Source organism: Nicotiana tomentosiformis, chromosome 2 (genome assembly GCF_000390325.3).
Source record: "Nicotiana tomentosiformis chromosome 2, ASM39032v3, whole genome shotgun sequence".
NCBI lineage: Eukaryota > Viridiplantae > Streptophyta > Magnoliopsida > Solanales > Solanaceae > Nicotiana > Nicotiana tomentosiformis.
In genome coordinates this window covers 48848730-48876221 of record NC_090813.1, presented here as the reverse complement: position 1 = coordinate 48876221, position 27492 = coordinate 48848730, and the positions used below count along the sequence as shown (strand labels likewise).

The window sequence follows — 27492 nt, the reverse complement described above, 5'->3', positions numbered from 1 at the left end:
CAAAGGATACTGTGGCACTACTCAAGAAAACCTTGAGCATCCTCTAATGCCAAAGCACTGAAAGTAGGAGGGTGTTACTTCTTGTACCTCTCGAGCTTGAGCTGATCACCCTCAGATGTTGCTGCCCTAACCTCAAGCTGAATTGGGACAACCGGTTGTACTAGTATAACCTCTAGGACCTAGTCAACCTGGACCCACTGCTCGGAGGTACGGGCGGTGGGAGTCTGTGTTCCTCCCCCGGCCTGAGATGTGGCAGGAGCTAGTGGAATCAACCCCGCCTGAGCTAAAGTACCAATTCCTGAAATACAAGAGTAGTAACAGGCATCTCAGGTGTCTGCTCTCCAACTAGAGCTACATGTGGCTCCTCTGTAGTAGCTCGTGCAGGTGCTCAAGCTGCACCACATGGACGTCATCGGCCTCTGCCCCGGCCCCGGCATCTCGCGGATCTGGAAGGGGGCGCGGGTGTCTGATTATCAGATCCAGCTGTGCATGTCCTCACCGTCTGTGAGAGAATAGAAAGACAGAGATTTTGAATTTTGAAGTCACAATAAGGAATCAAAGAAGTGGAAATTTTCCTAATAGTTCCATAGCCTCCCGAAGATAGGCACAGACGTCTCCGTACCGATCTGTTAGACTCTACTAAACTTGCTTTTCATTCATAACACCTATGAACCTAGAGCTATGATACCAACTTGTCACGACCCCAGTTCCCCTCCATAGGATGTCTTGATGGCACCCAGTCTCTAAGACTAGCTAAGCCTAACAAACATGCGGAATTAACTGAAATAGCAATTAAACTCCCAATACGCAACATATATATAGAATAAATTTCGCTGCTCAACATATATGGTTTCCCCAAAACCTGGTGATATCGAGTCACATGCTCTACAAAGGCATCCTAGTCAACCCTATACAACTGTAACTAGTAGAAAAAGGAAAATATAAAAGTAGATAGAGAGTGACTCTGAGGCCTGCGAACGCTTGCAAGTGTACCTTAAAGTCTCCACGCACGGACTTAACTCACTGATGCCTGGACTGATATGAGGTAAATGGATCTACACAAAAAGATGTGCAAAAGTGTAGCATGAGTATACCACAACAGTACCCAGTAAGTTTCAAACCTAACCTAGGTAGAGTACTGACGAGGTCAGGTCAAGGCCCTACTGGAAAAAATAAAAGACTGAACAAGTGTAAGGCAATGTAATAATGACAGTAATGAAATTGAAACAACAAATAGCATATCAAGGTTAGCTACATGGAACTAAAGCAATTAGTGCAATACATATAAAATAATTAATAAGATGCTAAGGAAACAACAACCAAAGACAAGTGCAAAAATAGAGGAATGTCAATAAGAGTCACTACTGAGGTACCGCCTCGTAGTATCAAATCACAAGAATAAAACACAAATCTTAAGCCTTGACATTTAGTTTTGAAAATCATTTTTCCGAAATAGCATCCCGCATTTTGACGCACCTTATCACACCGCATGACTTCGAGTAGTTTCCCTACTAGCCACGCGTATCAAGCCCACCTTATCTTACCGCATGTGTTTCAACCCCAAAACCTTATACCACCGCATGCGTATCAATATCAAAATATATCACAAATCGCACCTCAAGTGCCCAATATCACAACTTGCCAGAGAAACCAAACAATAATAGTATTTTCATAGTAAAGAGCCCATGGATAAACCACAATGTACACAAGAGTCTCAACAATAACAATCGGAATGAATAACTCAACAGAATGGTATTTCACAACTTAACACTTTGGCTTAATGTGAATCACGGCCTTTATATCTCAATACCAATTTCAACAACAAGATATTCCATGATTTAACAACTTCAAGTAAAGAGTTCAACGATTAAATAAGGAATACGGAATAAAGGAAACAAGAACTTGAACTCAACCTGTAAGGCAATTAGCATGTAAGAGAGTAAGGCAAGAAGGCATGTGAAAATAGACTAATAATGATGAGTATAACATGTTAAGATAACTCAATTAAGGCATGAAAGGAATCTACATAGCTAAAACCGGTAATTTCCACATTTAGCCTGTGTACACACTCGTCACCTTGCGTACATAGCTTTCACATATCACAATTTTCACAACCAACACAAATCCTAAGGGGAAATTCTCCCCACACAAGGTTAGCCAAGTCACTTACCTCAAATCACGCTAACTCAATCCACTAGTAGGCCTTTCCCTTGATTATCCAACTCCGAACGGCTCGAATCTAGACAAAACAACTTCATTCTATAAATATAAACTGTAGGAAACTAATTCGAATAATAAAGTTAAAATATTTGCAAAGAAATAAAAATTCAACTCAAAAGGTCAACTGGGCTCGCGTCTCGCAACCTGGCCAAATTTACAAAATCTGAACACCCATTCGATAATGAGTCCAACCATACAAGAATGACTCAAATTCGACTTCAAATCGCCTTTCAAAACTAAAACATTTAGTCTAGGAAGTTTCTACCATTTTCCCCAAATTTCCAACTCAAATTCCTAATTAGATGATGAATATAGTAATAGATTCATGAAATATAGACCAATCCATGTTAGAATCACTTACCCCAACGATTTCTATGAAAATCTCTCAAAAGGTTGCCTCACATCGAGCTCTCTAGGTCCAAAATATGAAATATGAGATGAACCCTTGATTTTCAAACTTAAGTTCTGCTGCCCAGTGATTTCTTCTTCGCGAACGCGGAAAATGCCTGATTGGGAGTTGAATTTATTGATATCGGGGTCGAATTATGATTCCAGAAGTTGAAATAGGTCTGTAATGTCATGTATGACTTGTGTACAAAATTTAAAGTCAATCGGAGTTGTTTTGGTATGAATCGACATTGGTTTCGAAATTCGAAAGTTCATAGTTCACCGACTTGAATTTGGGTTGCAATTCATAGAATCGATGTTGTTTGATGTGATTCTTGTCCTCGAGTAGGTCCATTTTGTGTTTTAGGACTTGTTTGTATGTTTGGTTGAGGTCCCAGGGGTCTCGGGTGTAATTCGGACCATGTTCGGCGCATTTCAGAACCTTAAGGATTTGCTGAAGTTCGGGTTTATCTACAGTTTTGGTTTCCTTCTATGCGTTCGCGAAGATTTTCCTGCATTCATGCAGAGTCTTTAGAAGTTTTTGGATATTTACCCTTCGCATTTGCGAAGAAGGCCATGCGCTCGCGAAGGGTCAGTGGGTTTGTGCAATGCGATCGCGGACAGGGAGCCGCATTCACAAAGAGGAAAGGCGGGCTGGGGGGGACCTCACACATTTGGTCTACGCGTTCGTGAGTGAGGCTTCGCGATCGCGAAGCTTGGGATCTTTGGTCATCGCGTTCGCGAGTGGGTTCTCGCGTTCGCGTAAGAGATTGAAGTTAGAGTGAAAAGATCTGGAAATAGGTTTCAATCCCCAGATTTTGGCATGGGCATCAAAAACTTCCTCCTGTAATCTGGAAATCTTATATGCTTGCATTAAAGTTCTTGGTGCTTGAATTTTGACAGCTTTATTTAGTTCTGGTTTAAGTCCCCCTAAAAAATAACTAATAGCATTCTCAATTGTCAGATTAACAACAATTAATAATCTGTCAAATTCTGCTTGATATTCCTTAACCCCAGCAGTTTGGCTTAAATTCTTCAAAGCCTCCATAGGATCTTCAAAATTATCCCCAAATCTTTAATTCAAAGCTAGTAAATATTCAGTCCATGGTAAGTCTATAGTAGAAGCTCTAGATTTTACATAAGATCTATGCGCAGAAATGGACTTGGTGAAATGAGCATTGCAATTGGCATTGCATTAGTTGCAGCTGTCAGAGGAGTTAGTTACAGTTAGTTACGAGTTAGTTGAAAGTTAGTTAAAACAATTAGTGGGAAAGTGCATTATAGAGAGACTGAAATTAGCATTGTTGCTAATTAGATGTGATATAAATACATTGCTACATTGTAATTTGATTAATTCATGAAATAAGATCATTTTATTCTCTTTTCTCATATCTCCTCTAGCTAATTTTCTCGGTTATACCTTGAACTAGCTATCATCTTCTTCGAGCTTAGCTCCTAGACTAACAAATTCCATTGCGATCTTCCCTGATTGTATCAATTGATATCAGAGCAATCGATTCTCAGAATAATCAACAAGACTCGAACCAAAAATCAAGACAAACCAGTCAAGGAAATGGAGGACAAACCGTCTCAGATTCAAGAGCAGTTGCACAAGGTGATGGACGGCATGGTAAGCATGAGTGAGAGGAATTCACAAGTTGATAAGGAATTGCATGGCCTTAAGAAAGCCATTGGAGTCATCACTCAAAGAGGAAAAGAATAAATTGTAGCCGAGTCTTCGATTAACAGAGGGGAACCAATAGAGGTTTGAAACAAGAAATCACACAGTGGTTCTGCTCATCAAGGAAATGGTAACTTCTTTACTCGATTCTCAAAACTAGATTTTATAAGTTTTGATTGATACTGGTACTACACACAACTTTATTGATCAGGAAGTTGCCAAAAAACTAGGGTGCCAATTTAGCTTTATAGTAGACCAATCTATCAGTATAGCTGATGGTAGAAAAGTACATATTGTTGTTGTATGCAAGAACCTACAATGGCTACAGCAAGGAACAATATTCTTATCGGATTTCCTATTGCTACCATTAGGGAATGTGGATATAGTACTGGGAGTGCAATGGATCAACACCTTAAGGAAGAATTATGTTTGATTTCAGGAACAGAACTATTCGTACATGCTCCTAAGTCTAAAATCACCATACAGAGCTTTTGGAACTGTCAAAACTCCATTTCGGAGTCGTCTACACAAAAGTCAAACTACGGTCCACTCTAACAACTTAGGACTCCAACTTAGGGACTATGTGTCCCATTGCATTCCGAAACTCACCCGAAACCAAAATCAAACACCCCGAAAAGTTACATAACCATAATATAACATAGAGAAGGCAATAAATAGGAGATCAGAGCTAAGATACTTAAAACGATCGACTAGGTCGTTTTATTCAGCCGTTTGTGGAGAGACTCAGAAGATCTTCTAGACCCTCTAAACCACCTGTGTGGATGCAGGATTATGCTGTGCAGTCTAAGCTGCCCTCCTTCTCTTATCATATATCCTCCTATATTTGTTATGACCACTTGTAGGACTGTTCAAAACCGAACCGAAATCGTTAACCGAACCGATGGCTTATTGGTATCGAATTATCGAGGTAATGGGTGATGAACGGATTGAGATTTTATAATTAATGGCTTAAAGATTTGGGGGCATATTTCTCAATTTACTTATTGGGTAAACCGTTAACCCGTTAAGAATTTAAATATTTACACTTTTACCCCTATGTATATAAAGTACTATTGAAAGTAATTTGTTGAATTGTCCGTTGGTTTTATCCGTAATAGGTGGATTGTCTGGTTTATGTCCTTTTTGCAAGCATCTAACAAATTAAAGTCTGATTTTCTAGATTTTTTATTTTATAATCTGGATTTCTTGTGAAGAAAGAATGTTACTGAAAGTTTGTATGAGTAGTCGTGAATATGAACTAGATTGGAACTTGGAAGAAGACTCTTCAATTCAAAAATACTGTTAGATCTTAGATGGTATTAAAAATTTGCTATTGATTTTAAACCGTTTGGTATTGATTGAATAATTCTTCAAAAATATTCTATTTAGTTTACTCGATAAACCGTCCGATAATCGTTAATCTGATACAAATTCGCCCATTGTCTTATTAGATGGCTAGAAGATTACTATATTTATAATTCGATAGTGTTAAGCCGAACCTTTAAGTATAATTATCCGTCTGATTCGCCCGATAAGCACCCTTAATCGCTTGTCCTCTACTTATAAGGCTTCTTTGGCTGCCTACTCAGCAATACTCGAACCTACATCCTATGCTGAAGCTTGTAAAGATCCCCTCTGGGTTAATGCTATGAAAGCTAAAATAGTTGCACTTGAAAGGAATCAGACTTGGACCGTAGCTGATTTGCCTTAGGTCAAGGCACTCATTGGCTACAAATAGGTGTTCAAGGTGAAATACAAATCAAATGGAGAAGTGGAAATATACAAAGACAGGCTTGTAGACAAAGGCTATAGCCAACAGGAGGGACTGGATTATACTAAGACATTCTCTTATGTGGCCAAGATGTCTACAGTGAGGTCTGTAATAGCTCTAGCAGCAGCTTCTCATTGGCACATTTTTCAAATGGATGTGTATAATGCATTTCTTCAAGGGATCTTTCTGAAGATGTCATTATGCAAATTCCATATGGTTTTTCAAGCCAGAGGGAGTATCAGAAGGTGTGCAGGCTTAATAAGTCCTTGTATGGGGTAAAACAAGCTCATAGATAGTGGAACTTGAAGTTAACAGAAGCTCTATTGGATATGGGGTTCAAACAGTCCCATTATGACTATTCTCTCTTCACACAACAAAAGGGATCAGACTTGGTAGTCATACTTTTTTATGTAGATGATCTCCTAGTAACAGGGACTAACTTGAAGTGGATTGAGCAAGTGAGGAAGGATTTACAGGTCAGTTTCAAAATGAAAGACCTTGGGGAGCTAAATTACTTCTTGGGCATTGAATTCTCCAGATCAGAAAAGGGAATTCCAATGTTCCAAAGGAAGTATGCCCTTGAATTGGTATCTAAGCTTGGTATGTCAGGTGGAAAGCCATCGACTACTCTACTAGAGTTCAATCACAAGCTAACGTCTATAGAATTTGATAAGGCTGTCAACAAGAATGTTAGTGACAATGACAATGAACTTGAAGACAAAGGGAGGTATCAGAGAATAGTGGGTAGATTGTTGTACTTGACCATGACTAGGCCTGATATAGCCTTTGTGGTTCAAGTACTTAGACAGTTCATGCATGCCCCTAAACAGTCTCATATGAGTGTTGCTATGAGAATTATCATGTATATAAAGGGAACTCCAGGAATAGGTCTGTTCATGTCAGCAGGTGGAAATATGAAGTTAATTACTTACTGTGACTCAGATTGGGGTGCTTGTGTGGAAACAAGAAGATCAGTAACTGGTTATGTGATCAAGTTTGCAGAAGCCTTGATATCCTAAAAATCAAAAAAGCAAGGAACAGTCTCCAGAAGCTCGGCTGAAGCAGAATTCAGAAGCATGGCCACAACAGTATCTGAAGTTACATGGCTGGCAGGACTGTTCAGAGAACTTAGCATTGAGGTTGAGGTTCCAATACAACTCTTCTGTGATAGCAAAGCTGCCATTCAAATTGCAGCTCATCCTATTTTTTATGGGAGGACAAAACACATTGACATAGACTGTTATTTTGTGAGGGAAAAAATTCAGGAAGGTCGGGTTCAAACACAACATATTGGAACCAAAGAACAACTTGCAGATGTGCTGACAAAGAGTCTTTGTAGTCCATAACATGAATACTTAGTGAGTAAGCTAGGAATGAAGAACATGTTTTCATCCCTCAGCTTGAGGGGGAGTGTAGAGAATTCTAGTTGTGGATGTACAACTGTCAATGAGCTGTAATTAAGTTAAGTAAAGTCGGTTAATTAGTTTTGTAGTATAAATAGCAGTTAGTTCGTTGTAAACACTGTACAAATTTCATTTTCTTCTGTTCATCCAATGGAATCTCTTGGAGCTTCTCTTCTCTTCTCTCTAGCTTCATCTCTGCATGTCTTCGTCTGGTGCCATAGCTGAGCTCTTCAACAGGAATCACGTGGGCAGTTGTTTCTCGTTGATATGGTTTTAGATGTTGACAAGAAGTCGGAAGGTATCAGCCCTTTTCTGTTTAATCCCCAAGAAGGGCCTTCTTGGTTTAATCCCCTTGAAATTAAAGTGTACCAGCTAAATGAAGAGCAACATGAGTGGATTGAAGTGCATACATTGGATGATCAGATTTTCTTTGTTGGTGATGATTGTTGCTTCTCTGTTTATTCCCATGATTTAGAGCAGGATTACAGAGGAAACTGCATTTTATGCAAACGGATATATAATTCTGGATATATTGAGGGAGTTTGATGACCAGGATAAAGATGATGGCAGTGAAGATGAAGGTGGCTGCGATTGCTGTCGCTTATTTATTCGTGACGAGTATGCTCCATTTTATGGTGGTCATAACAATAATGGTAGCAAATCAGGTGTTCTTAGTGAGGAACTAATACTAAGATATAAAGTAATCTGATAGGCTGAGCAAGTCTATCAATAAACCTCCTCACCCTCTCTCTCTCGGTGGGAAGCAGAAGAATGGCATGACAGGCCAAATCCACAAAATAGGTCTCATACTGAGTAATAGTCATACTGCCCTACTGGCGACGCTCAAACTGACGGCGACGCTCCTCCTAAAGACAATGGTAAGCTTGGTTCATTGTTATCTTGCCTTGAATGTGCAGATAATTTTTGGCCACCACCATCTTGGCTTAATTTGGTGGAGCCATCTGACTTGGCAGCTGACATGAACAAACATTGGAGGATCAGCTGCCACAGTGTAGGGCCGTTAGGGTTAGGGGCAAATCTAAAAAATTTGTTAACAGTATAGGCTAAAGTGGACGAAAAGTATAACGGGAACAAATATAAATAATATGCAATAGTAGATGGGCAAATCTAGACTTTCTCCCTTTTAACTATTTATATTAAACTGAAAATATATGACTTGCAGACATGTCGAGTGTCCCATTAATGGGTAGAATATTAATGACCCAAACCCTCAAGTGCCCCATTAACTGGTAGAATTAATATTAATGACCCCAACCCTCAAACAAAAGTTTAAAAAGAGTATAATTTAGACCTTCCTTCATTACACTTATCTTGGTATATGATATTACGCTTCTCTCTCCTGTTTTCATATTAATATATTTATGATACTCCAGAATTACCCTCTTATTGAAATAATTATGGAAATATACAATTAATATTACCATATTAATATGCATCCTTTCTTTTTCGTCTGCCTTCTATGGAACGATTTCACATCTCATGTATTTACAATCCATTTCAAAATCCTTTAATCATGGCTTTACTTGGACAGAGTATATCGAGATGAATAAATTCATGCACTTTTATAAGATAACTATATATTAAAACTTTTAGTAGGATGGTACCCATTAAAGAGAAAAAATAGAAAACTAATCAAGTTGAGAATGAACGGTGAAAAATAATCAAGTTGAGAATGAACGGTGAAAAAAAATTAAGTTGACCCAAAGTTTAGATCTAGATTTAAACAATTACATGTTCTTAACAAAATAGGGTTAATCTAAGCCAATAATAATATCCACTAGATTATTTAACTACTGTCATGAAAAATGCCACAAAGTCTGTGGTAACCGTGATGGACGTATAATAATAAACAATACTTAATGGCACAAATATGAAGTGAATAGAATTAAATATCAATAAATGGTGTATAATGGTATTTAAGTAAATAAATATAACAGAGATGAGCGAAAAAAGGAGATGAAGTCGTGTAATATTCCTTCTGACAATGATAAATGATTGATGAGCTTTTAAATATTCGAGTTCTCCTTGGATCGTGGGAGAAAAGCTAGACAGGGATCTCCTTGGATCTCTAGAGAATGTCATGTGTTGTTCTTTCACAGGTGAGTGTCCAATCCCCCTCTATAACTATGTCTCTTTCTATTTACGGAGAAGGATCAAAAATACCCCTATACTATCGAATATTATTTAAGGTTACCCTTAGTTATACTAGTCGACCAATAATATCCCTTCAGTCTTACTATTAAATAATTATACCCCCAAGTTAACTGAAAGGCCACGTGGCGGACATTTAAGTCATGTGGTCCATCCGGGTTTAATTTTTATACTGACCCGACCCAGTACCTGTTACCCAATCAAAAAAATATACCCGCTTAACTCATATCCTAGCGCCGCCGAAATAAGATCACGGGTCAATGATCGGCGAGCGATCACAGCAGAATCACTCCTTTGTGACTGACGAATCATGCGAAGGATTCACACATCGAAACTGAGACTGTCTTAGCAGTGAATCGTGTCGCCGCCGATGACAATTTGGATGAGCAGCAACACTGATGATGATGATTATTGTTTGAATAATGATGAGTCTTAATCCATTTCTAGTGAGAAAAATCGAAGTTATGTAGTGGATTATTTGACTTCGCCGGTACTGTAGATGCCATAAGTAAAATACCTCAACTTTGGTTGTTCTTTCAATCCTCAAAGAGAAGAAGCAGACTCAAATTTTAGAATAGAAATAAATAAGGGAAGCATATATCAAGGCGATTGACTCTTAAGAACGAAAAAATCTTCCATTGTGAAATCTAATCAGTAATTCATGGATATAGACATACAGTAAATGACTCTTAAGAAACAAAAAATCTTCCACTTTACTCCACCTTAGCCCCAAAATTGCCATTTCATATCACCAAAGTCATCTCTTTCTAACATCCAAAACTAGCTTTACCCACAAAAACAAACTAGAAAAAGTCTTTATTCGAGAACAAGTTGATCTTTAACTTGAAAGCCAATACCAGAAAAATGATTAAAAAAAATGACAGAAATGGAAAGTGAACACGATGACGGAACCGAAGAAGAAGAAGCAGAATAAGTGAACATGCCGGCAGAGTAACTGACGAAAAAGAAGAAGAAGCGGGGATGGGTGGAGGAAAGGGAAAGAGGGGAGTTGGTAAGGGTTAAACATTTCCCAAGTGGCGAAAAAGTGGCAATCCCATGTGCTAATCAAAAAGACGGAGCTAATTAGACAATAATAATTTTTTTTTGATTATGAATAAGGGTGTATCTTTTAGGTTGGGTAGCGGGTACTGGATCGGGTCAGTATAAAAATTAAACTTGGATGGACCACATGACTTAAATGTCCACCACGTGGCTCTTCCGTTAACTTGGGGTATATTTGTTTAATAGTAAGATGGTAGGGATATTATTGATCGATTAGTATAACGGAGGATAAATTTAAACAATATTTGATAGTACAAGGGTATTTTTTACCCTTATTCATTCTATTTATAAAGGGATATGTGTCACAAAACCCTAATAGTACACATCCCGAGAATATTCGCTGGAATATTCTCTTTAAAATCTTATCCCTAAAACTACTCGTTATTGCTCCGTTAAATGAGAGTGCTCGTCCTCGACCTCGGTCTTTGTTGACTCCTCGACCTTGCCTTAGTCATTTGTCGAACTCATGCCAATAACGCGTGGCAACATTTGAAGGTTCTCCTAATGTTAATTCGACCCTAACGTAACTAGGGTAATTTTGGCCTATACAGTTTGTTCCTCCGCTTGTTGAGGTCATGGTCGTCTTTATGGTCGAGCTCCCTGAACAGATACCATTGGTCGTCTTTGTTGTGGCGAGAATGCGATGTGGCTCTCTGTGTGTCACATATTTTAAACCCTTGGATTTCCTCGGTGGCTTGCTGGAACCATTTAATCCAAGAGAAGAAGTGACGTCATGATGTCATGCGCCATGATGACGCTGATTCCCAATGCCTTGCATCGATTCTCGCGTGACCTTTGATTGGCTCTGCCGTTTTGATCTTTATGCCAATTATGGCAAACCATTTTGATTATGGTGCCTCAAACTCTATAAATAGGGAAGGATTTGTTGAAATTCAATTTTTACACTCTCTTCACTTCTCCTTTGGAATTTCCTTTCCTTCTTCATAAGATTTCACCGCACTTCTGATTTCCTCTTCTATCTTCTTCCTAACCTCCATAACAATGTCAAACCTTTCATCTGATGCTAGTGTGGAAGATCATTCTGCTCCTCTGGCCGTCGTGTTCCTAGCTTAGGGGGAAGACATCATTGTCACTTTTGAGGAGGAAACTTTCCCCTCTATAGAGGAGATTGTACCTCGATACCCTGATGCCGAACCCGATTTCCATAAGCCACAGACGGTGGTGACCTAGAGGTTTTAATCCACGATGACGGTTGAGCGCTTAGCTGAGTTTAAGACTAAGTTCGGCCTTCCCGACCACGTGGAGTTAGTTCCTGCGTGTGATGATGAAGTACGGGTCCATCGTCCCAGATACTGCGCCCTCTACGCCTATTCGTTCACCATCGGCTATTCATTCCCCTTCCCTCCACTGATAGAAGCATTTTTCCGTCACTATAATGTGTGTCTTGTGCAGCTCGCCCCCTACTTCTTCAAGATGGTCAATATGTTGGCGAATTCGAGGTCACGGTGTGCTACTTGGTGCACCTTTTCGCCCCCTATTTCTACTAGGAACGTTATTAAACCTTCACCACCATGGGGGAAAGTTCTTAGTGGGGAGGATGGATGACAAGGATAGTCGGCATTTCTTTCTCCGCTATTTCTTCGTCAGGACTGAGGCCGTAGTGTCTCACCGGCTTCCCTGAGGCCTGGAACCCCACCCGAGAGTACTCATGCTTTTTGTGTTTCTTCTTTTCTCTAAAATTCTTTTTGTTGTAGGCCGACCAAATAACTCTTCTCTTTATACAGCTACTAATCGACCTTTCCGGTTTGTGACACATCTCGCCGACTGGGTCAGGCGGATCCTCCCCTATATAGTGGGGATTCGTGACTGGCTGAGCTTCTTCCAAAAGTTCAAACCGGCTCTCCCCTTGATAGGTAATCTCTTTCTTCCTATCGATACTGTTTTTATGCGGTGTATGTTTGTTGTTTTTACTGTTCTCTTCCTTTTTATTTTTCTCTAGGTTCTATTTGAGGGACCGCACGGAGGGCTAGGGCCCACGTGCCCTCTTTCCAAAGGAGAAGGGCCTCTACGCCTTCAATCTCCACCCATGTTCCAACTGTTGCAACTTCTCTCTCCGCCCTAATTTCAACTGTTGCAACCTCTGCCACCACCCATATTCTGGTTGTTGCAACCTCTTCTTCTCCTTTAGTTTTTCTCGTTGACGAGGACGACAAACTCTTGCCTAGTGATTGGGACCTTCCACCTCACAAAAGGAGATCTGTGGATGTGGGTGGCGGAGTTCCTTTAGCTATTGACGCAGTGGAAGACAGATTCACTTTGCGTGAGTCGGTGATAATATATGTTGGTGATGATATTTGGTCGAGCCTCGAGGCCCTGCAACCGTTAGAAGTCAATGAGGGCATGTCATTGCATTCTGAGGGAGAGATAGTGGCATTTGATGACGGCTCCGTGCCCGCGGGGTAGGGAGAGGCTTCGTCGTCCAGGCCGGCAATAGATGTCTCATAGGCTGGCGGGGACAAAGGAAAAGACGTCGCCGATGATAGCAATGAGTAAGGTTCCAATATGGACCATGACGACCTCCTATAATCGACGAGGGGCTCACTCATATCAAGGTAAGGATGGAGGGAGGTATGAGGACCATAACGATCCCAATGGATTGTGACTTGCTGAGAAACACCGAGGAAGTGGTCCTCTCTCTCGGTCCTCTCTATTCTGACACCAAGGGTGTGACCCTCAGTGAGATAAATGATAGTACTCTGTCAAAGAATATCGTCGGCCTTGCTCTCAAGGTAAGTATAGTAGTTGTTTCTTCTTTCCTCTTTGTCTTAACTTGTTTCTGAGCTTTGACTCTTATCTTTTCCTTGATTTGAAGATGATCATTTTTTAGATTGAGAGCGCCCAATGGGAGAAGACGCAAAAAGGCATCTATGTAAAGTTTAAGGGCAAGTACCAAGAGTAACGTGGAAAGTACCGGGACCTTCGAAAGCAACTTTGTGAGGGGGGTGGAGACTAGCTGAAGAAGAAGGATGAGGAGCTAATGGCAGCCATGGGGAGATTCAGCGTCCTCAAGGAGGCGTAGAAAAGAACATAAGAGGAGCTTGAGCTAAGAAAGGGCGTAGAGGCCCAGTGCAGTGACCTCCAGGCTCAACTGGTTGAACTGAGCAGCCAGTTGAACGGGTGTCAGCTCGAGATTGATACTCTGAGGGGAGAAATCACTGAGAACGGCAAATACTCAAGCAGGCAGAGTCTTCCCAATTGGATGCTCGGAGAAAGATCGACATTATTGAGCTGGCGAATAGGACTCTCCGCTCTTAGTGGGAAAATGATCTATCAAAGGCAAGGGATAAGGAGGACCATTTTGAGGAGAGGATCGGGGAGCTGGACAAGGAGAACTCTAAGCTGCATGATCGAGTTGCTGCTCTCGAGGCTAAGAAGGTTCAACTACTTGTGCGGCCTACTTCGTCAAATGCTTCTAAATATCCTAACATTTCTCCGGAGTTGTGCGAGGAGTGGATCCATGCTGAAGCCCGATTGGATATGCTCTGCGACTTATATGCAGTGCACGCTATTTCATGAATGGCTATCGAGGATGCTTGAGTCAAGGCACGCGAGGCTCGTCTTGCTTGTGATTATGATCTTGTTACGCCTCAGCCTGATGAGGAGGATGAGGAGGAGTGTGTAGATCGGCTCGAGGACAATGCCTGGTATGATTCCGCCCTCATGGTGGGGATGGAGAAGATGCTGGAGGCCAAGATGGTGATGACATCGATGGTCAGTGTGGTGACGTCGTTGAAGGCCGAGATGGCTAGGGGTGTTGAAGGTCGTGATGGCGATGGACAGTAGTTTTACTTTAACTTTTTGTGTATTTTCTTATGGAATCTGTGACGTCCAAATCCACTACTAAAATGTAAATGGACACGGTCGCATGCAATATAATTTACCCAACTATGAGTCGGGGTCGAATCTCACAGAGAACAATATGTAGGTGATTAGGCATGTAAGAGAATTATCACTTATTATGCTAAGCCCAACACTTAAAAATGTTTTGAGAAAATATTTATAACTAATTGCGAAAATATAGACTAACCTAGAAAGCTTGATCAATGGCTACAAGTATGGATGCATTGGGAATTACACTCAATTAACGATCCAATGTATTTCACGATTTTACAACTCTGAGCGAGTTTATGTTAATTAGCCTCGGGTAGTAATTCTATATTAGCTTCTTTCGAAGACAAACAAGACTTCCTAATTGAATTATCCCTAAAACAATTAGGAGATTAAGCACACCCGAATATGGCTATAAGTAGTTCAATCCTATCCCTAGGTAGAATCTATAAAGTGAGGGTTAACGTCCAAGATCTTGTTAATTAATCTTTCCCAATCCCAAATTATCTTTCCCAAAATTAATTCGAAGTGAATGGGCGAGTCCTAGGGTTAGCTAATCCCTTTGGAAACATTAAAAAACAAGAATAATTAAAGAAACAATAACCACTTCATAATAAATAAAAATCGTTCAATACATAAGCACAACAAGATATTTAATCCAAACTTTAAATATGAATATTCCTATAAACAAGATTCAAGTGTTGGAAAAACTATTACACACTTAGATATTCAATACAAAGCAAGAAAATGAAGAAATGAACATAAATAGGTAAGAAATTCTCAACCAAAAGCTTCAAATCTTCAAGTCCCAAGTATGTGTGCAAGAACCCTAGCTCCAATACTTGACAAAAGTTTCCCAAGATGCCAAATATTTGCAAAAAGATCTTTTACAAATGAGCTAGGCCGTGTATTAAATGGTTTGGGGGTCAAAAATGTGAAATTCCAGAACTGCCCAGTTTTTCGGCCCATTTCTTCTTCGTGTTCACGATCATACCTTCACGTTCGCGAAAGGTAATTCACTGGGCAGATTTCCATTGTTCATTTTAGCTTCTTTTTTACTCGTTTTCACTTGGTTTCTTCACGATCACTTCTAAATCACATAGAGCCTGTAAAATAGAAGTATCACGATTTTATCAATCAAACATAGAAAAAATCTAAATTAAAGACGAGATAAGTTGGTAAAATACCCACTTATCAAACCCCCAAACTTAAACTATTGCTTGTCCTCAAGCAATCAAAGCACAAAATCCCCTTCCAAGTATTTAACTCAATAGTGCATCAATATCATACCAAGTCAAAAGGTCTACTTTAAGTACAAGCACATGACTTTGATTGGTACCAACAATTAATATAAAGCAAATAAAACACCAAAAACTTCTCATAAATTTTATTACAATTCAAGTATTCAAACACTATGCTAATCAAAGTAACAATCAAGTCATGATATTAAAGCTTCAAAAATTGCCTCTTTATCACAAATAACTTTCCCTCGTTCATTTCTCCCAATTGAAAATGGGATTAAATTCGCAACGCAAATCTCATGTGACCTCACACTTAAGAGAGAATCCCACACTCATAAATTTCAATTCAAAACATAAATGGGATATCAAATGGAAAGAATTAACTCTCTCTTACACAAAGATATTCAAATGCACATAAGTAGTGTCATAGACTTGCCTTTCATGTATTTCTCCACTAATATAAACACACTTGGTTCAAAATCAAGTAGGACTTAAAGGATTGTAATGTAGGTCTTTGGGTAAGGTAGGGCACAATTTGGATAAGAGTGACTCAAAACCTCCCTAAGCACTATAATTTGCAACAATTAAAGCACACTTCCTTCAAAAACTTTTCCATCCTTTCTTCACTTTTCATTCTACACCTAATCTTCCCTTTATTCACAACTCCTTATTTTTCCTTCCTTTTTCTTCTTTCTTAATCACATTGTTTTTCAAAAATCAGGGAAGGTTCCACTATTTATTTATTTTATAATTACCTTTCACCTTTTAAGCAACTTCCACATCACAACTTTTCCAACCTTCACCCCCAAACTTAGGCTTTTAGCCTATGTTTACACTTTCAAAGTACTTAGGGAGGTAGGATGGCAAAAGATAGATCAATAAAGAACAAAGGGATAAAGCTTGTAACACAGTTGCCAAAGAAAAAGTTTAAAGGCTCAAAAGGAGTTGACTAGGGAAAATATGCAAGGGTAGGAAATTTAAGGCACAATAACGGTCCAAGGAAGGCCTAACATCATTTTGCAAACCAAGTTAGTTTAGGATTTCGCCTTGAAGCACATTCTGGGCAAGTTCTAGACTATAAATAATGCAAGAGAACTCACAACAAATCTCACCACACATGGCACATGAAAACTCGAGTGGAATACAAATCTAAGATCCAGTTAAAATCATGAACCCAAAGAAAATTACATATAGCCTAAAAAGACTATTTAATGAATCAAAGAGCCAAAAATTGAGTCTAAAAGTCATGACAATGATCTTTATTTTAATCATTTTTCTTTTTCAAAGATTAAGAATTCATATGTCGGGGTTTAAATCATGTTGGTACCAAGCAAGCCACAAATTGATTTATGGACAAAATATCACACCCAATAACCAATTTATTCACTACTAGCTACTAAACTAATTAAAACAAAAAAAATTACCTAAAAAAAAGAGAAAAACTAAACAAGACTAATCCCTTAAGAAAGTTGTCACTCCATTCATCATAGGGAAACGCCATTCGGTTCAACACAAAAATATTTCTCGGGAAATAACCGTAGCATAAAGAAAATCCAAGGAGACTATATTACTACTAAAGAGATAAAACTAATATAAATTAAAAACTACTAAAGGATTAAATATAAAATACTTAAAAACTACTAAAGAAAATAAAGTAACAAAAGCGACTAATCCACAATTATATTAATCACAACACAAGCCCGACAAGGGCACACAATATCCATATAAATGCATACAAGCATAAATATATAAATAAAGTGTACCACCCCCAACTAAAATTATTGCAGTGTCCTCACTGCACAATATCAAAACAAAAAGTATAATAGGTAGAGGGGCTCCCTGAATAGGCCTCAGTCGGAGCCGGAGGTGGAAGGAAATTTGATCTCCTCCTCCTCCTCCATATCATCCGAGTCATTTGAACTACAGAACGACCTCAGCTTATCCATCATTTTGTTCAGGAGATTGCTCTTTTTCTTTTTGTGCTCCTTGAACTTTCTTTGCCGCTTCTCAATCTTCCCTTGCCGGCGGCTCATATTTTCTAAATTGTTGTTCATGGACTCCATCTTGCACGTTATTGCTTTTTGCTCTTTGACCACGTCATCTAAGGATGGTGGGGTAGCAGTGCCAGTAGATGTGCGAGCCTCAGATAGACCAGTAGGAAGGCCAACTATAAGCTGCCTCATGTGTGCATATAGTCCATGTATCTGACTGGATAAGTGACGCATAGTGTGAGGGCCAAACTTGAGTGGTCACATGAGTTCAGATGACCCTGGTGCAGGTGCAAAGGCCTTAAAGAACTGCCCAAATGAAGAGGATACGACATCAATCCTCCTCTTTTTCTACTTGTCAGTGGGTCCCCTTTTCAGCAATGGGTGGATCATTGGCTTTCCGGGACCTTTCTCATCATCATTTGGGTGTTTTAACACCCCAACATCATAGCATAGCCGAGTAATCAATGATGGGGAAAATAGGCTCTTTGACCTCCTATGGGTGGCTTCCTCGATTTCTCTAACAATGTGTTCCCCCACGTTCACGGGTAGTCCATCCATGATAGCAGCAATTATCAGCGCCCTCTCTGGTGTTACATTAGTGTCATTTGTAGAAGGCAATATCCTCGCACAGATAATGGAGAGCCAAGTCTTGGCCTCTGCAGTGAAGTCATGAGAATCAACTCCCTTGTGTAATGTCAACCACTTCGGGGTAACCCCGTCATGCAATTTGTCCACCAACCATTGATTTCCTCCTGCTTTTCCTCTGTCTCTATAAACCTCATTATCGGCGTTGGGAAGGCTATAAAGTCCATTGATTATCTCAGGGCTGAAGTTGACTTGCATACCCCGCACAATAGTAACTAAGGTTCCTTGGAAGTCTGTCCTCAAGGCATTTGCATAAACTTCCAACACTACTGTGTAGTTGGCATCATTTGGTTGAGGAGCAAAAAATATCCACCTGCTTTCTACCAATCTTGTGTAGAAGCCCGGCATTTTAGCTTCAACCTTCTCCATGTTTATGCCTCTTTCCTTGACGATGGTTTTTGACAAGAGTTCGTCATATTTCCTTTCACATTCAGCAGTTAAAAACCTGTCATGATCAAAGGGTTCCTCTTGTTCAGCTTCAGGGACATATTCTTGCTCAATTTCATTGTGCTCCGGATCCATTTTATAACTAAAATACCTACAAAATAGACCAACAATGTTAAAAGCTCTTGTAGACGCATAAAACAATGTATTAGGAAGTATTTAAGCCAAAGAAATAGGCAAAAAGGGTCCCGGATAGAGCTGTGCAAAGCTACTATTTTTTGCCATTTTGGGGACTGCCAGCAATTGATCTTCGCGTTCGCGAAGAGCAAAAACATTTCGCCCAGAAATAGGCCTTCGAGTTCGCGAAGGTCATCTTCATCACTCAAACCTATTTTTCTTTCAGGCATTTTTTCAAACAGCTTTCTTGCATTTTTTCTTGCTTGTTTTTCAGTCAACTTTAGCACACATCTCGCCCAAAATTTTACAATAACAATCACACACTCAAACCCAACCAACCTCACCCATAAAACAATCATTTTGGCACCCTAAAGTTTCACTTCAAAAGTTGAAAGTTACACCCTAAAACCTTAAGATAAAGTTGCTCTTCCATTGTTTCTCACCAAGAAAAGAGGGAAAAGTTAAGAGACAAGGGAGAAAACCACATACCTTGCAAATGGTGAGAGAAAATTGCAATGGACTTGAAGATTATGGAGAATTTAATTTTGGTGGTTAAGGAGAAGAAACAGTTCTTGAGAAAAGAGAGGGATTAAACATTGATTTTCAATATTTTGATATTTTAAACTTACCTAAGGCTCACATTCGCGAGGGTTCTATCGTCTTTGCGAAGGGTTAATGTTGACCAAACAGTCGCGAACGCTACATATATATTGCAAACGCGAAGGTTTAAAATTTTGTTACCCTTCACGAACGCGATGGTCTGCTCGCGAACGCGAAGCAATGTTTCTGCAATTTTCAGCCGCTACTGGTTTTTGGCTGTCCGGTTACCCCGACTTGCTCAAATTAACTCCAAAAATTCTAAAACTTGGCAGATTAGCCAAAAATAATATACTAAGCTATTCTAAAAAAAAATTCAAAAATAACTTAAAATTTTGAAAATGATGGGTTGCCTCCTACTAAGTGCCGTATTTACCGTCGTGGTATGCCGTGAATCAACTTTACTACTTTTATCACCACTTGGACGATATGAATTGGGCACCTAACTTGGAATCAAGTTTGTGACCACGAGCGGTGGGAGGTGGTAAGTAGATGATCAAGCCAAATGCCATTTGCTTCATTTTGCATTTCTTGGCTTTCATGTGAGGAATATCATTTTGCTTTCTTGTACTTTCAAATTGTAAAATGTATGGCCTTTGCCTTTTCTCTTCGCAATCCCTCATTGACTCGCGTAGTTCAATTCCCATAACACCACATAATTCCAATGTTGAGAAATGCTTGGAATGTGACATCAAGCCTCCAAATTGTAATTCTTTCTTGTTTTTAACATCCTCTTGGTCCCCGGAACTAGAGTCAAATGCAACCATATTTTCAATTACACTAGTTGACTCTAATTTCATATTTTTCGTGGCACCACTAACAAGTATGGAGTAGGTTGGCGGGTGTTCATTCCTGATTCCTCAAAATAAAGATCACTTTCTTCCTCAAAGTTGGACTTTTCTTGAGCTCTTTCCACACTCTCAACAAATATTCTTATTTGAACTTCCAAAGTGCGGATATTCTCATCATTTTGAATCAAAACTTATTTCAAGTACTCGAGTGCCAAGTTGTGCTTCACCTCATTTTAAAGAATGGCCTCCAACATCAAAATCATCCTCTCATTTTGAGTATTTGAGAGTTCTTCTTGGTTTTGATCAAGTACCAAAGAAGGATTTTCGGCTTTAACCTTTAAGAAAAGTTCTTGGCTATCATTCACTTCCGAGACTTTTCGGACCTTTAAAGTTTTAATCATTTCTCCCATTTGTGAGTTCAATCTTTCAAACGCCAGATTATTTTGGAGACTATTTTCCAAAAGCTCCTCCAAGGCATTTTGCTCTTTGTTTCCTCCTTCAAGTAGGCATTCCATCATGAGTTTGAACTCTCCATTTTGACAATGCTAAATTTCTTCCACTTCCATTTCCCTATAATTGTCATCACAAAAAGTAGAATCATCATAGCAGGGGTTCGGGGAAGGGAAGGACAAATAAGTACAATTATTCCAATGGCCATTTTGTGAGATTTATTGGAATACTTGAATAATAAGGTTCTTGCGGGTTCATTGAACTATTGTTGGCTTGGAAAGTTATGATTGGGATTCATTTGGAATATTCGTTTAAATACTCTCCTTGATGTTATTTATGCTCCATGCCTTATTTGTCATTGATATACATATGCTTGGTAAGGAAGAGTGTAAAGCACGAAGGGTGATGCCGTACCTTTGTTTATATATTATTATGTGAGGGAGAGTGCAAAGCACGGAGGGTGATGCCGTGCCATATTATTGAGAGTAAAAGCACGAAGGGTGATGTCGTGCCATATTATTGAGAGTAAAAGCGCGAAGGGTGATGCCGTGCCATATCATTTGTGAGTAAAAGCACAAAGGGTGATGTCATGCCATGTTATGTGAGTGTAAAGCACGAAGGGTGATGCCGTGTCATTTCATTTATATTATCATGTTTTAAATTATCATGAGTTCATAGCACGATGGGTGTTTCCGTGCAGGTAAGGACGAGGGACATGCATTATATTGTGATATCTTTCCTTCGTGTATACGTCCATGCCATTACATTGAGCTGTTAATGTTGTATTTATGTTTCCTATGTGACTTGTCGTTAATGCCCTATTCTTGTTCTTTATCTTATTTGTTATTGTGTCACTCAAGCCTTCTACTTGCTAAACTTGCAAATACCATGCCTACTTCCTGCTGTCATAATTATATCTTTGTCGTATCTATTTTGGTTGCACTTAGTACATGCCTTCTACCGTATTAGTCATTCATGCTTCTACTTGTTAACATATAAAGATCATGTGTTCCCCTCTTATTCGTTATATTTGTATTTATGCCTCCATCATGCTAGTTAGTTGAAGTTACATTCATTTTCCTGATTGTTGTCATCCCATCTATACCTTCCGCCTAGTCTGTTACTGATGCCCTTATGTACATTCTCATTCATTTTTGCTATTTGCGTATTTCCTAGTTTGCCATTATTGTTATCGGCATTTCTGTCATCCGGTTGGTACTGTCGTATGCATTTTTGGTGAGGATGAGATAAATGCACGAAGGATATTGTCATACAATTAACTTAATATCAGAGTATATTCCTCATGTTATGAAAGTTATGGGGTGACTATTGTGGTTTATTGGTTTCGCTTTAAGGAAAAGATTGGTTGAGATATTGGAAACTATTAAATTATGATCTCTTCTAGTATTTTGTTATTGTTTTGTACATTCGTTTCGTTTACTCTATCTTGTTATACTGTAGTATAGTTCTATTGCTAGATTTTGGTACAGATTTTTATTAGTGAGCATCTTTTTACTAAAAAGCCTCGTCACTACGTTGACGAGGTTAGACAAAATACTTATTTGGTACATGGGGTCGGTTGTACTCATACTACACTTCTGCACCTTGCGTGCAGACTTTTGAAACGGAGCTGCTGGTGATGTCGGGAGCTGACCCTGAAGACGTTCGTGCATTCCGGATATGGTTGCCACTTGTCCTTGGTGGCTTTAGATTTTGTTAATCTATTTATATAGTTTTCAAACAGATCGCGTAATTATTTTTATCAGCTTTGTAAATTCTAAGTCTTAGAAGCTCATGATTTGTACTAACAGTTCTTGGATTAATTTGTAAATGTCCAGATAATTCTTCACTATTTTTCTATAATTTCATTTGGATTGTATTGTCTGTTAGTTAGCTTACCTAGCTAGTCGAGTTAGGTGTCATCACGACTATTGCTTTTTGGACCGTGACGTATTGGATTGGAAGCTAAAACAGACTTTGAAATGGAATTTTTTCCTTTTGGAAATGGAATTGCATCATTACTAAACAGACTTCTAGACCTAAAACTAGTGGATTCTAATAAGTAGAGTCCTTCTCTAACTTCACCAAAAATTTGAGGACTGCTCATTGAAAGGCCGTGCAACAGACACCTACTAAATGTAAGTAGGACATCATACTTGAATTGAACACAGAATTTATGAACAGATAGTAAATTGTATTTGAAATCTAGCATATGAAGCACATTAGTTAAAACATGACCTGGCAGAATGAAAATACTCCCTATATGAGTAACACTTACCTTGAAAGAATTAGGTAAATTGATGTTCAAAGGTGCAGTGAGTGGAATTAGAAACAAGAAAGAATTAGGATCAAAGCACATATGTTCTGATACTCCAGAATCAATTATCCATGTATCTGATTTCAAGCTAATAAACATTGAACCTGAGTATTTTAGAATAGTACCAGCAACTACATTGGAATTAATTTATGAGCTTCCTGTTTGTGCTGATTTTGCCTGCTTATATATCTCCATCATCTCTGCAATTTGTTATTTGCTAAATTGTTGGCCAAAACTGCTATTGTTGTTCTCATTGTTCTGTCATGCTGCAATTTCATCCTCATGTGTTGTCACCATATTTGCCTTGACTTGGTTGTGATAAGTTTTTGGGTTATTGAACTCAAAATCATCTAGGAACCCAATTAGTCTGTAACAATCCTCGTGTGTATGTCTTATCTTTCCACAATAGGTACAAGAAAGATTAGGATTATATTTCTTCTTCCCTTTCAATTTTTGTTATGGTCTTGCAACCTTTTGAGCTGAATTGTTGAACCTTTGAGCTGTTACTGTCCCACTTGGTGTCTTATTTCTGAATCTCTTATTATTCCTTCCTTGTCTTGTTGCCATGAAAGCTGCAAATTCAACTAAAATTTATGCATTTGGCTGTTTTCCTTGTCCAGCAACCATGAAAGAAGCAAAATCTGAACTGAAGTGTGCATTTGCATATACTTCTCTCTGATTTTCATCCTGCAAAAGGAGTGAATATGCAATATCTATACTAGGTAAAGGGCTTATCATAAGGATATTTTTTTTAGCTTATGCATACGCATCATTCAACCCCATCAGAAATTGAATCAACCTTTGATCCTCTAAAGACTTAGTTAACTTTTCTTTTCCCTCACACTCACAGACACATGAACAAGATATGATTACATTTAGTGCATCTAATTCATCCCACAATCGCTTAAGTTTAGTGAAGTACCCAGCAATATATATCACTGTTACCTTGTACTAAACCTGATAACTCCTTTTGCAGGTGGTAAAGTTTGGCACCATTTGATTTGCCAAATCTCTGCTCCAAGCTGTCCCAGAGTTCCTTTACTGTCTTTGAGTATATGACACTATCAGCAATGTCTTTTGACAGTGTATTTAGAATTCAAGATGTAACCATGTCATTGACACAACTCCACTGCTCGTATTCAGCAGAGTTGAGATCTGGAGACTTGCAAGCTCCATTGATGAATCCAAGCTTTTTCTTGGCTGACAAAGATAGAAGAAGAGATCTCTTCCATCCTGGATATCCTCTTCCATCAAACACAGTATTGACTAGAGTCATACCAGATGAATCGGAGTTATTAAGGTGATAGGGATGTTTAATGTCATATCTGATTGACTTAGCATTGTTGCTTGTTTCTGCAATTGTGGTTTCATCTGAATTAGGAATATTTCGTCACTGGGAACTGAAGAATGAATTTGATGGTGAAAAATCAATGTTGGATCGAGCTTAGAGCTCTGATACCATGAAAGAAATTGAAGATGACAAATTGCAGAATTGGAAAATTTTCTCTCTATTTCATTTAACTGTTTGTACATGTATATACCACTTGAGTTTTGAATAAAAGAATAGAGAAAAAGAAAATACTAATTACACTTGTCCTACTCTAATATGTCTAACTATAACAGAAAAATTCTATCATAACCACTAATATTCCCTCACGTGCTATTTGCATGAGGAAAGAAGCTTCTAGCATTAAGATAAACCAACGATGTAGATTTAATCCATCATGAGCTTGATGTGTGGCTGTGATTCATTGTAAATAATCAGCTCCAACTAATAAAATAGCCGACACATTCATCCTAGGTTATATCGAAGATAAACCTAGTATGGTCGGTCTTCATCTTCCCTTTCTTCTCTCTTCTAATCATACCCCATATCTCCATTGATGACCAAATTAAGCTAGGGTTTCGACTTTTTAACACTTTTTGCTAATGGATTTTGACGATTTTGGATTAAAAACCCTTTAGGAAAAAGAAAAAACCAATAATACATTTTTTCTTTGTATTAAAATACTAAGTCTCGCCGGAAAATATTGCCTAAGGGGTACCCTTTAAGGGGGTAAAGTGGACAACAACAACAACAACCTAGTATAATCTCACTAGTGGGGTCTGGGGAGGGTAGTTACTCCCCACCTTGCTCTTGGGGTGACTCGAACTCACAACCTCTTAGTTGGAAGTGGAGGGTACTCACCAGTAGAGTAACTCACTCTTGTCTAAGGGGTAAAGTGGAATTTACTCTATTATAAACCACAACGAATTACAAAATAAAACTTAAAGGACATTTCCCAATTTATATTTAGCCAAAAAAAGAATAACGGTTGCGCACAACCCGTCGTGATGGATGCCCTACCGTTTCGTGTTTTCTCAAACGCCTTGAGATGATATATAGGAGCGCTAGGGTTTTTATCAACCAAGTGCAAAGAGCAGCAAAGTATGCATATGGGCAGTGGAAAGGTCATGATTCCCTGGTCCGATCTTCCGAAAGAACTTCTCGAGAGGATTGGCAAATTCCTCGACACACATATTGACGTCCTTCGCTTTCGTGCAGTCTGCACAACATGGCGTTCCTCACTTCCTCCTTTCAAAAACTCTCCTCCTTTACCCATGAAAATTCCCTTCCCCCTCCTCAACCCTTACCCTGATGATACAGCCAAGCCTGAATTTTATCATCTCATTGACAGCACCGTTTATCTTGTCCAACCCCCTGATGGCGCCGCTTCCATTGCTAATTCGTCTTGTAAAGGATGGTTGATCAAGGTTATAAAAACAGCAGATGGAAAACTGCGGGTTTTGAATCCACTAACCGATAGACTTATCAAGGATTTGCCAGATAATATGCCTAAGGTATTGAATTTACTAGACTTTCGCGTTTCTCAAGTTTGCAAATCTTATCATGTGCAATCCCTCAATAACTCAAGACTTTCGTACCATTATTATGAATTAGGGTATGTTAGAAAAATATTGCTTCTTACGAACCATGCAGGGAGTGATCAGACCAATAATTTTTCTTTAATGGCGATTGATCGTGGGGATATGTTATGTTATTTGAAGTCGGGGGATATGAAGTGGACTAGATTAAAATATGCCAGTTGCCACATGGTCGATATTATTGTGTATTAGGGGAACTTTTATGCTGTTGATCGATATGGAGAAACCATAAAATTTGATTCCTCGTTTAATGAGACCAACGTAGCTTCCAGATTATGCGATGGTGGTAGGAAGAAACGACTGGTGGAATCATGTGGACATTTGTTTTTGGTTGATACTATTTTAGGTGTCGATAAAAATACCAATGCTGCCTGCCCTGATTTGAATATAGTTGAAATTAAAATGTACCGACTGGATGAAGAACAACACGAGTGGATTGAAGTGTTTACTTTGGGTGATAGAATTTTCTTTGCTTGTAATGACTGCTGCTTCTCTGTTTCTTCACATGATTTTGGTGACTGCAGAGGAAACTGCATTTACTATGTAAACGGAGGGGAATATTATGATGACGAGAGTGACGATGACTTAGGCTGTGGTTGTTGTTGCGGTTTTAGTGATGACGATAATCGTCCGACTATAGGTGATGATATGATTTATAACAGCAGTATTAGCGATGATGATCACAAGATTTATGACTCTGGTAGCAAATCAGGTGATGGTGTGATTAGCACCAGTATTAGCAATGATGATCACGAGATTAATGTCTCTGGTAGCAAATCAGGGGGTCCTAGTGAGGAACTAGTACATAGATATGAAGGATTATTTGATCAGAACACGTGTGTCTTTACCGTAGAAGATGGTAAACTTGGTTCACTGTTATCCTTCCTTGAATATGCAGAAATTTTATGGCCACCACCATCTTGGCTTACTCGTCAGGATCAGGCTCCTTCAGATTCTCACGTGAGTTTTCAATTTTCATTCTTCAGAATCTATGTATATTAGTTGTCTTTTTTCAAGTGTTTGGCCGAATTTCTGTAAGTTATCAATACATGGAACTCTTCTCAATTCACAAGAGATGCCTGTTGTTTGTTTTTCAATTTCAAGTTTGGTTTTAATTCCTGGAGTTTTTGAATAGGGAACTACTAGTAGAATTAATCTGCATGTTCTTTTACAGGAAATTACTGAGTCGTTCTTTTACAGGAAATTACTGAGTCGTCATTATGTATAACTAAGGGGAGGCAGCAATAGAATCAAGTCACAACTCACAAAGAGATGCAGGATTCCATCATCGGCTCTTCGTTCTGCTTTTGCTTTTGCTTTTGCTTTCGCTTTTGTTTCTTGCTTTACCACTAGTGGTTAATGACCGGAAATTTTGGAACTTTGTTTCTACAAAACAATGCTTTTTTTTAATTCACATGCCATTTAATTA

At 38.9% G+C, this 27492-nt stretch overlaps 2 protein-coding genes across 2 annotated transcripts; both read left to right on the top strand.

Annotated features, from left to right (window-relative positions):
• Positions 1 to 4606: 4606 nt before the first annotated feature.
• On the top strand, positions 4607 to 7078 carry LOC138904749 (uncharacterized mitochondrial protein AtMg00810-like). Its single transcript, XM_070193255.1, has 4 exons — positions 4607 to 4741; positions 6027 to 6163; positions 6238 to 6304; positions 6404 to 7078. Exons 1-4 carry the CDS (start codon positions 4607 to 4609, stop codon positions 7076 to 7078), a joined length of 1014 nt encoding a protein of 337 aa, XP_070049356.1.
• An 18387-nt stretch (positions 7079 to 25465) lies between these two features.
• Positions 25466 to 27492, top strand: LOC104110721 (putative F-box protein At5g60060). The gene is made up of 3 exons (XM_070193254.1): positions 25466 to 26237; positions 26268 to 27023; positions 27264 to 27492. Exons 1-3 carry the CDS (start codon positions 25569 to 25571, stop codon positions 27309 to 27311), a joined length of 1473 nt encoding a protein of 490 aa, XP_070049355.1. The 5' UTR covers positions 25466 to 25568; the 3' UTR covers positions 27312 to 27492.

Coding starts and splice junctions, on each gene's coding strand:
- LOC104110721 (XM_070193254.1), top strand. CDS start 25,569: ATGCATATGGGCAGTGGAAAGGTCATGATTCCCTGGTCCGATCTTCCG. Junction 26,238..26,267: donor ATGCCAGTTGCCACATGGTC/GATATTATTGTG, acceptor GGGAACTTTTAT/GCTGTTGATCGATATGGAGA. Junction 27,024..27,263: donor AGGCTCCTTCAGATTCTCAC/GTGAGTTTTCAA, acceptor GTTCTTTTACAG/GAAATTACTGAGTCGTCATT.
- LOC138904749 (XM_070193255.1), top strand. CDS start 4,607: ATGGCTACAGCAAGGAACAATATTCTTATCGGATTTCCTATTGCTACC. Junction 6,164..6,237: donor GCCAAGATGTCTACAGTGAG/GTCTGTAATAGC, acceptor CATTTCTTCAAG/GGATCTTTCTGAAGATGTCA. Junction 6,305..6,403: donor GCCAGAGGGAGTATCAGAAG/GTGTGCAGGCTT, acceptor GGGTTCAAACAG/TCCCATTATGACTATTCTCT.